The 14,149-nt window shown below is 33.5% G+C and overlaps 3 protein-coding genes across 4 annotated transcripts; all 3 read left to right on the top strand.

Moving 5' to 3' along the window:
• Positions 1–1,657: 1,657 nt before the first annotated feature.
• On the top strand, positions 1,658–3,895 carry LOC114421235 (CASP-like protein ARALYDRAFT_485429). 2 transcript variants are annotated; one of them, XM_028387084.1, is made up of 4 exons: positions 1,658–1,822; positions 1,989–2,170; positions 3,286–3,418; positions 3,504–3,895. In XM_028387084.1, exons 2-4 carry the CDS (start codon positions 2,040–2,042, stop codon positions 3,696–3,698), a joined length of 459 nt encoding a protein of 152 aa, XP_028242885.1. In that variant the 5' UTR covers positions 1,658–1,822; positions 1,989–2,039; the 3' UTR covers positions 3,699–3,895. The 2 variants fall into 2 exon arrangements, with proteins under 2 accessions (XP_028242885.1, XP_028242890.1); XM_028387089.1 differs by having other exon boundaries at positions 1,659–1,794.
• Positions 3,896–5,541: 1,646 nt separating this feature from the next.
• Positions 5,542–7,904, top strand: LOC114421227 (pentatricopeptide repeat-containing protein At2g29760, chloroplastic-like). The gene has a single exon (XM_028387073.1). The coding sequence runs from the start codon at positions 5,603–5,605 to the stop codon at positions 7,604–7,606; it is 2,004 nt and encodes a 667-aa protein (XP_028242874.1). The 5' UTR covers positions 5,542–5,602; the 3' UTR covers positions 7,607–7,904.
• A 4,282-nt stretch (positions 7,905–12,186) lies between these two features.
• LOC114421217 lies at positions 12,187–12,943 on the top strand. The gene has a single exon (XM_028387062.1). It carries the CDS (start codon positions 12,255–12,257, stop codon positions 12,732–12,734), a length of 480 nt encoding a protein of 159 aa, XP_028242863.1. The 5' UTR covers positions 12,187–12,254; the 3' UTR covers positions 12,735–12,943.
• The last annotated feature ends 1,206 nt before the right edge of the window (positions 12,944–14,149 follow it).

The raw sequence follows: 14,149 nt of genomic DNA, 5'->3' as shown, positions 1-14,149 counted from the left end.
ACGCTAATAATTGTGAGAGTTTTGAGTAGTAAAATCATAAATGTATAACTTAATGCCACCAATTTTTAGTGAGTTGTTTACGATGTTAGAAATCTTCAAACCATAGGCCATGCTTCGGGTTAAAACTTATAGTTTAAAGTTTTCAAATGAAAATCCAAATCACACTTTATCTTGCACACCCATATTGATCTGAGAGTCAACCCTGGAGGTAATTCAAAAAGAATTCCTTTGGATCAGTCTTAAGCTAATCTTAACATAAGAGGAAAAAAAATATATATCATTTTATTGTTTTCATGATTTGCCACGAGTGAGATCTAAAATAAATTCAGATAAACTTTTTTCCTTTAAATTAAAGAGTTATATGTTAGTCTTTTTATCAACATATATAATCTTTTTATTTTGTAAAAATTCATAGTAAATAATATTTTGTTGGTAAACATAAAACTTCAGCAGCCTTGCAGCTCTGAATCGATCAGTCACCTATATAATATCTCCTGTCACCGCTTAGTTCTTGTAACAATGTGCAAGAAGGAAAGAAATTTTGACATACAAAATGAAACAATTATTGTTGTTGGCTAATATCTTTTTCGTCTCTATTTTTTTTTTTGGATTTTTAGTTTTTATCTAAATTTTGACTCGTGTTAATCTTTGAATTATCTCTTTGTTAACAATTTTGGTCTTCATTATCAAGTATTGGTGTGATAGTCACATTGGAAGTCATGAGTTATGAGATCATCAACTAATTTCATATAACATTCACATGTAATTTTTTTTTATAAAAAATATTTTTAGTCTCATTTCTTTTAATGAAATTTACTTCTAGTCTCTCCATATTTTTTCTCTTACCAATTTTAGTCTCTTAACTATGTTCATAATTATTTTTAATCCATCCAATCAAATATCATGATTAATTAATAATGTGACAATCAAATAACTTTTCATTTGGGTAAGTTTAACATAATAATTATATAGTAAAATATTATTGATTTGTTATATTTTCTAGCAACTCTAAAGTGCTAATAATTTTGTCAGTTTAAAATTACTAGAAAAGGATTTGAAATTTAAAAAAAAAAAAAAAGAAAGAGAAAAAAGATATATAGTAAGCAAAATCTACGCCTACAATACACAAATCAACAAATCACTTGAAAATTCTAGCGACATCAAAGTTAGTCGTTGTTTTCTCACTCTTTTGCCATCATTGCCACCTTGATGTTGCAAGTGGAGGTAAAGGGTTTGAGGAAACAAGATTAAAATGGAATAGTTTAGCATTTGTCCCAGAAGTAAGGTAGGAGACTAAGGTTTGAAAAGAATTGAAAGAATAATGTTGTCTAGTTTTAATTTGGTGCTTTGAGTTTTGATTCATGCGTTTAGTCGTTTGTAATTTTTGTTTGCTTACTAATTATTTTAGGATTCTGATTTTTATGATACGTGTATCTATAAAAATTCATACAATATTAACATAAATAGTGTCTTTTTGTGTGTATTGTTAACCTATAATAAATTACGAAAGTCAACAAAATTATTGATTATATCTCAATCTATAATTAATGTAAAGGGCAGTCAAACTTGGATATGAAATTCTAGTAATTTACACACTGACTGCTCAATTATGAGCTACTATCCTATACCAGTTGGCATTGATAAATTGAATGATTTAGACTCGGGTGGGTATCCGAATACAACCGACGGAACACATTCTACGTACTCGACACACAATTCCATCCCTGTCGTCGTTTCTCAACTTTGCGTATCAGAAGACTTCATTTTCTTCTGCATTTCTCCGTTAAAGAAAAAGCAAGAACAAAATTAAATTTACTATTTTGTGTGTGACACTGTGTCTTATTTATGCTCTTTCTGTATTTTCTTTCTACATCTATATTCTAAACCTTCCTTTTCCTTTCTGTCTGCACCTGCGTTTTCATTTATTGATGTCCTTCTTTTGTTTTATTTGCCAAGATGATTTTCTGATTGGTTTTTGATGTTACAAGGAAATCTGGGCATGTTCCACGAGCCTATCTTACAGGACTAAAGAGTGAGTGATGGAGGAATTGGCAGGGGCGTTTGGCACCAGCGCCAGCTTGGCTCTTCGTTTGGGTCAAACCGTTTTCTCTTCTTCTTCCCTTCTCTTCATGTGTTTGGACGTTGGTTTCTACTCTTACACTGCTTTCTGGTACTTCACTTCTATATCTCTTTATTAATCTAATTAATTGCTTCTCCTAATTTTTATCACACTTGTCGACTTTATAACCTTTCCTTCCCTCCCTCCAAAGATGCTATTAGTAAATGATATTTCCCTTCTTTCATGAGTTGTAAACATTTGATTCATAGAAAGTAGAATTACATATTGATATGTTGTTTTCAAAATATATCAACTGGTACCTGAAATCAAAAGAATCAGTGATTCCTATAAGTTTGTGGGCATTAGAGAGAGTGGTACTGGAGCAAGGGAAAGTAGCCCAACTATTTGATTCTCCATTAGGCCACCTATATCTCTCAGTCTCTCCTTACCAAGGGACTTGTAACTCCTACTGTACCCAAAAAGTCGAGCTTTCATTATGCTACTAAAAATTAGAATTTGCAAAGGTGAATCAATGTTGGTATGTTGCAGATCCCTTCTTTATACTTTCTAGAGAATAGGAGCAGCAGCATATTCTCAAGAAAATGCAATTAGGAGCCTTGAAAGTTGAAATTGCTTTTCTGCCAACGTGAGGAGGGTTCTTAGAAACATTTTGTGCTATTTGGCCAAATAATGCTTATATATGCCAATTGAGGAGAAATTGCATTGAAGTGGTGTACTAAAACTGTGGCCTAAGCTCCATAAGTCAGTGGAATTTTGGAAAATAGTAGGATTTAGGAAAGGAGATAGAATGAACTGAGTTCTATTATTTCTTAACTTATGTTTAACCTTTCACTAGATGAGGTTAATACAAAGTTGTACTTGCCAACATCTTTTTCATTCCTCACTTCAGAATCAAAGTGGAATTGTTGGTATGATGGCAAAGGAGAAGAGGGGTTTCAAATTTTAAAATTTGTCTGCACTACTAAAATCATATTCTCACATGATTTGGCAGTGATAAAAGAGCGCAACTCCTTGGGCTGTGTTTGTCCATATAGAAATTTGATAATTTAATACAGAAGGAAAAAGATTTAGGTATATGCATGCCATTATATTTTAAGAACTTATATTGGCGCGTCTTGCTGTTTATATTCTATCAAGGTTATCGTATATGCATGTGCCTCACCTGGGGATTCTTAATTTTTGTCATTATACATGCTATTCCACAGCTATTTGGTAACAGTCATGGGTTTGGTAATTCCATGGAACATAACATTGTTGGTGGTGGATGCTTACTCTGTCTTCATACAGTATTTACCGATTCAACGAAGGCTCATAATGATAATCTTTTTTGGAGACATGGTACGTGCAACTTGTTTCTAAGACTTACGAGACCTCATTGTTACTGTTACCATACTGCACTAAGGATACTTTTTTTATACTTCAGATTTTGTCATATCTGTCACTAGCTGCAGCATGTTCTACAGCCAGTATCGCAGATCTTCTGCTAGAAGCTGGAGGATCACATTGCCCACCAAAGTTATGTGGTAGATATCAATTGTCTGCTGCTATGGCCTTCTTGTCTTGGTTTCTTTCATTTGTTTCCTTTCTTTTCAATTTTTGGCTATTCTCTTCCCTGTAAAATATTTTGCTCCCTGTTGATGTGTAGATAAATGAAAAGGGTGCAAATGACAAAGTCATTTGCTCTTGGGCATGCATATTTTTTGTTCTCTTGAAAATAAAATTTTCATGACTACTGTGATTAGTCAATACTCAACAATGTAATAGTTGCTCTTTCAATGCAAGGGAAATATGGAAGGTTTATTTCTTGGCTCTCAACTCTTAAGTGCTACCTGCTTTTCTTCCGCACCTCCCCCAATTTTCTACTTTCCTTTTCTGATAATTATAAAACATGAAACCCCAATATTTCACAACTCAAAAGGACAATGTTCACAATCAGAAATGAAGCCACGGGCAGAAATTTGTTAACAGATGAGACTTGGGAGACTCCATACTGATCAAGTACAACTGGTTGCAACTCCTGGATTTATAGCATGACTTTCAGGATGTGCATGCCTGCAATTTATTAGCATAATACTATAATCATGTTATATATGTGAAACTAAAAATGTTAATAAAAGGGATTATACACAATATATTTTTAGAAAAGCAATATATCTTTTATGAGGGGAGGGGGGTTCAAAATTGTTTTTGGTGTGAACTTGCTTGTTATTATTTATTAACTCTTAAATATTCCTTTTATCCTTATTTACAAGTTTTTTTCAATTAATTTACATCTCTTACAAAATAATTAATTTAATTAGTCATATTAAAATTTTCAATTAGTTGTATTATCATTTTAAAATTATATTTTTCTTATCTTTTTATCCACTTAATTATTTTTTACTAATGTTTGAAGAAAATAATTAAATAAAGATATAAAAAATAATTTATACATTTAAAAATTAAAAAATTAATTTATAAAAAAATTTCTGAAAATTATCTTACAATTAGGAAAAGAGGGAGTATATAAGTGGTATATATTATATTGGTTTATCCAACAAATATTTTTTTATTATAAATACAATGATTAATATTGAATCTTGACGAATCCGATTAACTTCTATTACTATCTTTTTTTTTTAGTGTTTAACATTACTATCTGAAAAAACAGTAAACTTCTATATATATATATATATATATATATATATATATATATACACATGAATATGATAGCTACGCAGAGCTTAAAGGAAATAATGTAGAAATTATAAGGTTTTTATGCGAACAATTAATTACTTAGATGACATTATTCAGCTTTGAACGACAATCATGCAACAAGAAAAAGACTACACGTTGAAATCATCCTTAACGTCACCATCGTTTTATCTTTTGTATAATTTGCGATTAAGCACAATTTAATTTTTTTTGTTTTTAATCATTTATTTTATTTTGTCAATCAAATACTTTTGATTTGACATATATTGTTTTCCAATATAGAGCCTTAACTTTTATGCCAAATAAGAAAAAAATGCTTTTGATGAGATGAATGATGAATCTCTTAAAGGATTAAAACTTTTTATTCTAAAATACATATTTCCACTATAATCATACACACACCGACACACGAAATAAAACAGAACTGTAATATTTTTTTAATTAACAACAGAAAAATAAAATAAATATTAAATTAGTATTTTTTATCTCTAATTTATTATTTAGACTTTTTTTAATTTTTTTTCAATTTAATTTTTATTTTTTTTTCTGTTTAATTTAATCCTCTAATTTTTAAAATTAATTTATTTTTTAAAAAATATATATACATTTTGTAATAATTGAAAATCACATAATGACAAATTGTATAAAAAAATAAATGATGAAATTAAATCTAAATAATAAATCAGATAACCAAACTAATAATTTAACCAAAAATAAAACAGAAAATCTCAGACACTGTAATAATTTTTTAATTAACAGCAGAAAAATGAATAGATAGGATTGATACAAACACAAGAACCTTGGGAACCTAATATCTGGTTTGATTTCATGTTCTCCGCTTTGAAACTGAAACCTGCGAGCGTTGGTTCCCGCCTTTTTTGTGTTGGCTCTCTACAAACACAAATCAACAAAACCATATGGCACCAGTTGAAGTCACCCACTCACCAAACCCTTCACCATCTCTTGGACCAATGTTCCTCCATGAAACGACTCAAGCTTGTCCATGCCCAGATCATTCTCCATGGACTTGCAGCCCAAGTTGTCACACTGGGCAAGCTACTCTCTCTCTGCGTTCAAGAGGGTGATCTCCGTTACGCACACCTTCTGTTCGATCAAATTCCCCAACCCAATAAATTCATGTACAATCATTTAATAAGGGGCTATTCGAATAGTAATGACCCAATGAAATCTTTGTTGCTCTTCCGCCAGATGGTGAGTGCTGGCTCTATGCCAAACCAATTCACCTTCCCCTTTGTCCTTAAAGCTTGTGCTGCCAAACCCTTCTATTGGGAAGCTGTTATTGTTCATGCTCAGGCTATTAAGCTCGGAATGGGGCCTCATGCCTGCGTGCAAAACGCAATTTTGACAGCATATGTTGCTTGTCGTCTCATACTAAGTGCACGGCAAGTGTTTGATGATATTTCTGACAGGACTATTGTCTCGTGGAATTCCATGATTGCTGGGTATTCTAAAATGGGCTTTTGCGATGAAGCCGTTTTGTTGTTTCAAGAAATGCTACAGCTCGGAGTGGAGGCTGATGTGTTCACCTTGGTTAGCTTGCTTTCCGCTTCCTCAAAGCATTGTAATTTGGATTTGGGAAGACTTGTGCATCTTTATATTGTTATTACTGGAGTTGAAATTGATTCAATTGTCACCAATGCCCTCATAGATATGTATGCCAAGTGCGGGCATTTGCAATTTGCTAAACATGTTTTTGATCAAATGCTGGATAAAGATGTTGTTTCTTGGACTAGTATGGTTAATGCTTATGCTAATCAAGGGCTCGTTGAGAATGCTGTGCAAATTTTTAATCACATGCCGGTGAAGAATGTGGTTTCTTGGAATTCAATAATTTGCTGCCTTGTTCAAGAAGGGCAGTACACAGAAGCTGTGGAACTTTTCCACAGGATGTGCATTTCAGGTGTGATGCCTGACGATGCAACTCTTGTTAGCATTCTTTCATGCTGCAGTAACATGGGCGATCTGGCATTGGGAAAACAAGCCCACTGTTATATTTGTGATAATATTATTACAGTGAGTGTGACACTTTGTAACTCCCTAATAGACATGTATGCAAAATGTGGTGCTCTTCAGACTGCCGTTGACATCTTCTTTGGGATGCCTGAGAAGAATGTGGTGTCTTGGAATGTTATTATTGGAGCACTTGCTCTGCATGGTTTTGGAGAAGAGGCAATTGAGATGTTCAAGAGCATGCAAGCTAGTGGACTCTATCCTGATGAGATTACCTTCACAGGGTTACTTTCTGCTTGTAGTCACAGTGGTCTTGTGGACATGGGACGATATTACTTTGACATAATGATTTCTACTTTTAGGATTTCTCCTGGTGTGGAACATTATGCATGCATGGTTGATCTTTTAGGGCGTGGGGGGTTCCTAGGAGAAGCAATGACCCTAATACAAAAGATGCCCATTAAACCAGATGTTGTCGTTTGGGGTGCTTTGCTTGGTGCTTGCAGGATCTATGGGAATCTGGAGATTGCTAAGCAAATCATGAAGCAGTTGCTAGAATTAGGACGATTCAATTCTGGGCTTTATGTGCTTCTCTCAAACATGTATTCAGAATCTCAAAGATGGGATGACATGAAAAAGATCAGGAAAATAATGGATGACAGTGGGATAAAAAAGTGTAGGGCGATTAGCTTCATTGAAATCGATGGCTGTTGCTATCAATTCATGGTGGATGACAAAAGGCATTGTGCTTCAACTGGTATATACTCCATATTGGATCAATTAATGGATCATCTAAAGTCTGTAGGATATCCATGTAAATCTTCTGAGGTGGAGGAAATATACTACTCTAGCAATATTTAATCCAGCATCAAGTTTGTTGGATGGAATGGTATTAGCTTCATAAAATGAAATGATCGTTCCATTCCAACTCTAAAGTTTTTCGAGTCTTCTCTTGTTTGATGCATGAAATCAACATTACTTTAAATGACATAAATGTCGTCTTCTATTGAAACAAAAAGAAAAAAAGAAGTCAACTTCTTTCTTGTATATAAGCCATGTGTTTTCTTTGAAAAGTGTAATAATTGATTTTTCAACATTAAAATCTGCAGGAGCTTATATTCATGATCCGACATTGTTCATTGTTGAAGGGGGGTTAACACTCCTTAGTTGTCTATAGAATTGTTATTAATAGAATGAATCTATTTTAACTTAGTCTCAAATGCGTGTTTCGTTGGCATGTATGGATGCTGTATAATTTGTTGAAGTCAGTTTGAAAAGTTTTTAGCCTTTCAAAAACGCGACCCGGTCTCCCGGATTCAAACTTCTTATGATTAACTTCTCCTATAATTTTCTGGAAAAAAAAAAAAACTTCTATAATTTACTCACAACAAACCAATGATTATTTCACGCAGCGTGCGTGTGTGCGTGCTTCAAGCCTTCAACATTCATGTATTGATTAATTAAAGGGGAATGATTCATGATAGCTTGTAGAGGGACCTCAACGAAAATCCTCCTGTCCAATAATAAGAGTCTATAGACTATAATCGTGCAATATATTGGTGTATCTTGGCCAAATTAGTTGGATTTGGAAGCATATAAATCAACTCCACCTGCCGGCAGTAAGACATTAAGCATTATAATATATTTTGTAATTTGTACTTAGACTTAAAAACATACACAAACAACAACACTAATCTTTGTTATGTCAGACTATTGGATTTTCCAAGTACGATGACATTATGATAATTGCGATATAGCTTTTTGTATCTTTGGTCGAATCGGATATTTGATTATAAAATTGAGCATAGTCATAACCATGAAACTTCCTTCATATCCAACACTTTATGCCAGCATCGTTGGCGTGCCCAAATTTTGACCTCTCAAAATATAGGAGACTTTAGAATGGTCAATTGGACAGTACAACATGAGTACCATTCCCCCAACATCCCATCGATAACAAATCTGTGATGCCATGCATTATATTCCTGCATTCAATGCACCGTGCGCACATGACCAATCAGATACAAAAGATACTTTGATCATTAACTAATCCTATGTATTTCTAGTGATTCCTTTTTAAGTACACCGTCCCAAGTGACTTTTTTTTTTTAAAGAAATGTAACAATTGTTATTTTTAATTAATCAAGAAGAATGAGTGTATATATACGAATGGAGAGAGAAATGTTTTTAAGCAAAGAAAAATTATTTTGAGAAACCAAATTTTCTTTTTTATTATATTTATCGAAAACAATGTTCTTATCAGTTGACATTTAAAAAAATGGTTTAATTTTTTAATAAGACTTAATTTCATTAAAGTACTAAATAATACAGGTGGGTACTTTCTATAAATGTCGGGCTCTACCATTTGTCCTTTATATAATTACAGTGGCTATTGATTCTCCCCACCTCCCCCACCATTATTCATGCCGTAAACGTGTCACAATACTTCCAACTCAACCTTCAAACTTTGTAAATGGCGAAAGGAAACAAACACCAAGACTGACAAGGGATTTTGCTCAAATACGTACTTTTGGTAATTTGCGATCCGCTTTCTTTTAAACATGACCATGTCAGAATTAATAGTGTAACATGTCATTACAAGCTCTAAAATTAAAGAGTTGAATCTAAGTACACGATAGTCTCAAGATAAACAGAAAATTTATAGTGACAGGTAGATAATCACCAAGTCATTTTCGAGAGTCAAGAATAAGTATGAGTGTCGTTTTCACAACATTAGATTTTACTTTCAACTCAAAAAATATGATATTTTCCTTTATCCCAAAATGGATTAACTTGGTGACAGAGAATTAGTTGTGTTAAATAAGAAATTTTAAATATTTCTGGTAAAACCAAAAACAATTAATGAATTGTTAATTTTGAGAGAAATATGATGAAAATATTTTTTGAAAATAGTGAGACTCGTTGTATTATTTTTTTTATAAGGTTTAAATATCTTTTAGTCCTTATAATTTTGTATTTTTATTTATTTTTTATTTTTAATCCTTATAAATTTTATTTGTTATATTTTTCGTTTTTATAACATTTTAAAGAACACTTTTTTTCATCTAAGGTACTTTAAGAACTAAAAATAAAATAAATATAATTTGCAACAACTAAAAAATAAAAATAATTTTACAAGGAAAAAAGCAAAAAAAAATGACAAATTACAAGTACTAAAATATATTTAAACGTTTTTATAGATCACATATCTATTTTCTTATCATGAAATAACTGAAATGGAAGATTATATTATTTCCCAAAACATATATTAGTTTTAAGAGTAAAAAGTTAAAAAAAGAAAAAGCATTACAATACCTTTTCATAAATTAGAAAGAGTATTTTCTATAAAGGAATTTTAAAATATTTGGAAAACTGATCTAATTATCTAAATACATATTAAAATATTGAAAAATCTATAAAAATGAATAAATTAATGAATTTATTATAACGTTACAGTTTTTTATTTGGCCTTTAGTGTCGGGATGTGAAAAAGGTATAAAAGGAATATTATTTTGAAAAATTAAAATAGAAAAAGAATTCTCAGGTGGACCTTCTCTCACGATATAGGCCATGATTGAGTGGGGAAGGGAATTAGTGAAGAAGCTTCATGCTATGGTTTGAGGGGTGGGTCAGGTCGATCATTATTAATATAACAATCAAATATTTTAAAGGAAAAGAAAGACAAGTCCTCTTGAACAACAATGACATCATGAATCTCGAATTTACACACATTGAAAAAAAGATTATTGCACTTTAGTTCCCCACTGAGAATCACATAAAGGGAGGCATTGATGTACTTTCTCTTTACTTCGTAGAGAAGAATTTCTTGATTAGATTCAGCATAACATTCAAGAAAGAGTGAAATCAATGAAGGTAGGTGTTATTCTTAATCTATGCAGTACACAGTAGTATGTTTGCTGTTACTATTTGAAAGTAAAAGATAGGAATATTCATTACTAACATAATCTATTTCTGCATATAAAAAATTAAAATGTTGCATAAGAAGCAAAGTAGTAGCAGGAATGAGTTCTGGTGCCGGGGGAGGCTAGGGGTTCAACCCAGATCACCTTACGCCAGCTTCTGTCGGAGTGTTTCTGCTTCCACAATCTATCTTAATTATTTTTCAATTATTGTTTTTTTTGTTACATTTATCAATTATTGTTAGAATTGTTTTATTTGTCTGATTTACGATTCCCAAAGTCCTTTCCTCCACGTGGCTTCTCATCAGCCTTTGCAGCTAGGCATCATCGACTTCTCTACTTGCCACGTCCTCTTCTCCTGCCACTCTCCACACACTTCGGTATTTGTTGCCCCTCCCAATTATACTCCAACCCATATAATGACATAAAATTTGATAGTATCCATATGCTCACTGAATATTAAAATTACCCACAAGCATAATAATAACCTCATTCAACAATGATGGGCCTCAAATTAACACGCACGATACGTAGTGTTGTATAAAAGCACTAAACTGTTTGATATATATGGTATTGGTAGCATTAATATTGACCTAACAATTCTCTAATTTTCAACATGATATCGCGAAAAGCGGGATCTCTCACCTTTTACCATGTAAGTACTACTTTTTAATAATAAAGAAAAACAAAACACTAAAGTCAGTCTGGCAAATCTCTCAACATCGTCATTATGAAATAAAGTGCTCATAATGTACATTGCGACTAGCGAGAGAGCCAGAGATTGATTTTCACGTGTTAGGACAAAAGCAAACGACAAAAGGAAGAAAAAAAACGAGGCATAGTTTTATTCTCTTTTTTTTTTTTTTTTTTTTTTTTGCGTTTTGCCATGCATTGAATAAGTTTTATTATCCTCCTGTCGAACGCGATGGCGTGCTATTCCAAAACATAATTATTATTATTCCCTCATACTTATTTGAGCCCTTGAGTTCAACATAGGTTAAAATCTGACAAACTATTCCAAGATTTACTTTACACTAAGAACATGGATAATGTATTATTGTTTTAATAGTGTAAAGTAACTCCAATACTAATGTTATTATAACAAAATATTTAACCTGACTCACGTTAAATTGAAACTGGGAGGTGTGACGTGAATAGGCCTTGCTTAATTAAGAAGGAGAAGAAGATGAGGAAATGAAGGTATAACAGCAGCAGGGTGAAAAAAACACCGCCCTTCACGTGATTTGTTGGTCCTCCCCACACCTCACATTTTCCACTTGCTTGAATTGAAAACAAAACGCAGTGGCAGAAGCCGTAAATACAAGGACAATGTGGAGAATAGGGTCATGTTGGCACACTAATGCGAGCAAGTACTACAACCTGTCAACACCAACTTACAGCCTGGAAAGCCATTCCCACTGTTCGAAAATTAATATAAACAGAAAATCCGACGTGGAAAAGTGGTCCCTGACTCCCTTCGCTATATATATTCTCCGCCCTAATTCTTCCTTCTCCAACTCATTATCATCATTTGTTCATTCCGCTTCTACCGAGTTGTCACCACCCACCGGACTCAGTGAATCACCATAATGGGAAACTGCAGCTCCTCCGATTCGACTCAGGTTGCCACGGCGAAGCTTGTGCTGCAAGACGGGAGGCTGCAGGAGTTCTCGTACCCGGTTAAGGTTTCGTTCCTCTTGCAGAAGTATCCCGCGTGCTTCATATGCAACTCCGACGAAATGGAATTCGGCAACGTCGTTTCGGCCATCGACGAGGACCAAGTTCTGCAACCCGGTCAGCTCTATTTCGCGCTTCCGTTGAGCCGCTTGAGGCACCCCTTGCAGCCGCACGAGATGGCCGCATTGGCCGTCAAGGCCAGCTCCGCGCTCATGAAAACTGCCGACAAATGCGGCTCTCGCCGGAAACAGATTTTGTTCTCTAACGAATATGACTCTAACCCTAAGCGCGTGTCTCCCGCACTCGCTGCTGGCGGTGGAAGAGGAAGGACCGCCGCTGGTGCCGGTGGTAAGGGGGGATTTGCAGCGTTGTTGAGCTCCATTCCGGAGTAGGGGCAGTTTCCGAAGAAAATTATACGCCGGTGATTTTGTTCGTTTGTATATAAATAGTTTTTTTTTCTATTAAAAAGTAATATTATAAAATTTTGGACATTGTAGAGCTTGTTTTAGGAAACAATGGAAGCGATTAGATTCTAATCTTGGAGAGTTGAACCAAATGGATATTCATATTCATATTCTATCTTGGAGAGATGACCGCAAAATCGTGTTATATATATATATTACATTTCCATTCTTAAGTTTTAGCTCTGAATATATAATTATATTATAGATTTGGAGAAAAAGGCGTGTTTAAATAATTCTATTAGAGTTTATATTATTTTTTATAAAAAATTATTTTCACTGAATTTTACTTTTAATTTAATTTTATAATAAAAACATTCAAACATATATAAATTATTGTACTTCAAAATCAATTTTATAAAAAAATACTTTTATTAAATTGTTTTCAAAATTATTTATGAACAGTAATATAAGTGTAATGACTCATGCCTGTATATATAGTAACTACTGGCAGTAGTTAATTAATTAGGAGCCTTATAATCGTGGGTACAGTCATGAGTGTAACCCGTGATTATATAGAATTATAATTATAAATCAAATACGACTTCACACGGAAGAATTGTATACATAATAATGCAAACTAAGATAAAGACTGCCTCGTGTAGTCGTGTTGCGACAAAAGTAGAACGTAGTAGAGGACAGCATAAAAAACAGATAGCAAGAATGAGGTGAGATCAAAAAACGACGGAAGGAATTCTGGTTCGATGGTGAAATGAGAAAAACGACGGAATACATTTTCGGATGGATTACTCAAAGGGTTAAATAAGCAAACCTAAGTATGATTGAATGGGTTGACGAACGTAACCTTATCCTTATCCGATCCTCAGGCATTTGTTAAAGGTTAAACTCCAAAGAGATGGGACAAAAAAAATATAATTATGCATGTAAAATGTTCTTTTCCCGTTTTGGACTTTTCACATCGATCCAATTCTTTCAAAGGTTGCACAGTTGAGGCTATTACAGTTTGTAGTACTATATATAAAATTGAATTAAAGAGATCCACGGCGAACAATAATTTGATATATAAGATACCAAACGGGTGAGTGTTGAAGAGAATGGACAATAGGAGGATTGGCATGGTATAGGACGATTGAAGGAAGGAGAAGAAATCTTGGTTGAGCCAATGAAATGTCTCCATTTTATGCGTAAAACTAAAAGGTGGGTACCCAAGATAGCATAGAGTGGTGGAGAAGCAAGTAAAGAGTACAATTTGGCATAGAAATCATAGGCCATGCCGGACCCAATAAAACGAGTCAGAGTGGGGTGAGGGTATTAGCCATTAGGTGAGTACTATCTGTCCGTTGTGGAATTGTTTACAGCTGTAACAAGCCTGGTCGTACGGTAAC

This window comes from Glycine soja, chromosome 1 (assembly GCF_004193775.1).
Source record: "Glycine soja cultivar W05 chromosome 1, ASM419377v2, whole genome shotgun sequence".
NCBI classification, from domain to species: Eukaryota; Viridiplantae; Streptophyta; class Magnoliopsida; order Fabales; family Fabaceae; genus Glycine; species Glycine soja.
This window is presented reverse-complemented; position numbering and strand designations above follow the sequence as displayed.

Bases quoted from the DNA above. Each gene is read 5' to 3' on its own strand.
- LOC114421217 (XM_028387062.1), top strand. From the start codon at position 12,255: ATGGGAAACTGCAGCTCCTCCGATTCGACTCAGGTTGCCACGGCGAAG.
- LOC114421227 (XM_028387073.1), top strand. From the start codon at position 5,603: ATGTTCTCCGCTTTGAAACTGAAACCTGCGAGCGTTGGTTCCCGCCTT.
- LOC114421235 (XM_028387084.1), top strand. From the start codon at position 2,040: ATGGAGGAATTGGCAGGGGCGTTTGGCACCAGCGCCAGCTTGGCTCTT. The intron at 2,171-3,285 runs GTACTTCACTTC...GCTATTCCACAG, and splicing joins TACTCTTACACTGCTTTCTG to CTATTTGGTAACAGTCATGG. The intron at 3,419-3,503 runs GTACGTGCAACT...TTTATACTTCAG, and splicing joins TAATCTTTTTTGGAGACATG to ATTTTGTCATATCTGTCACT.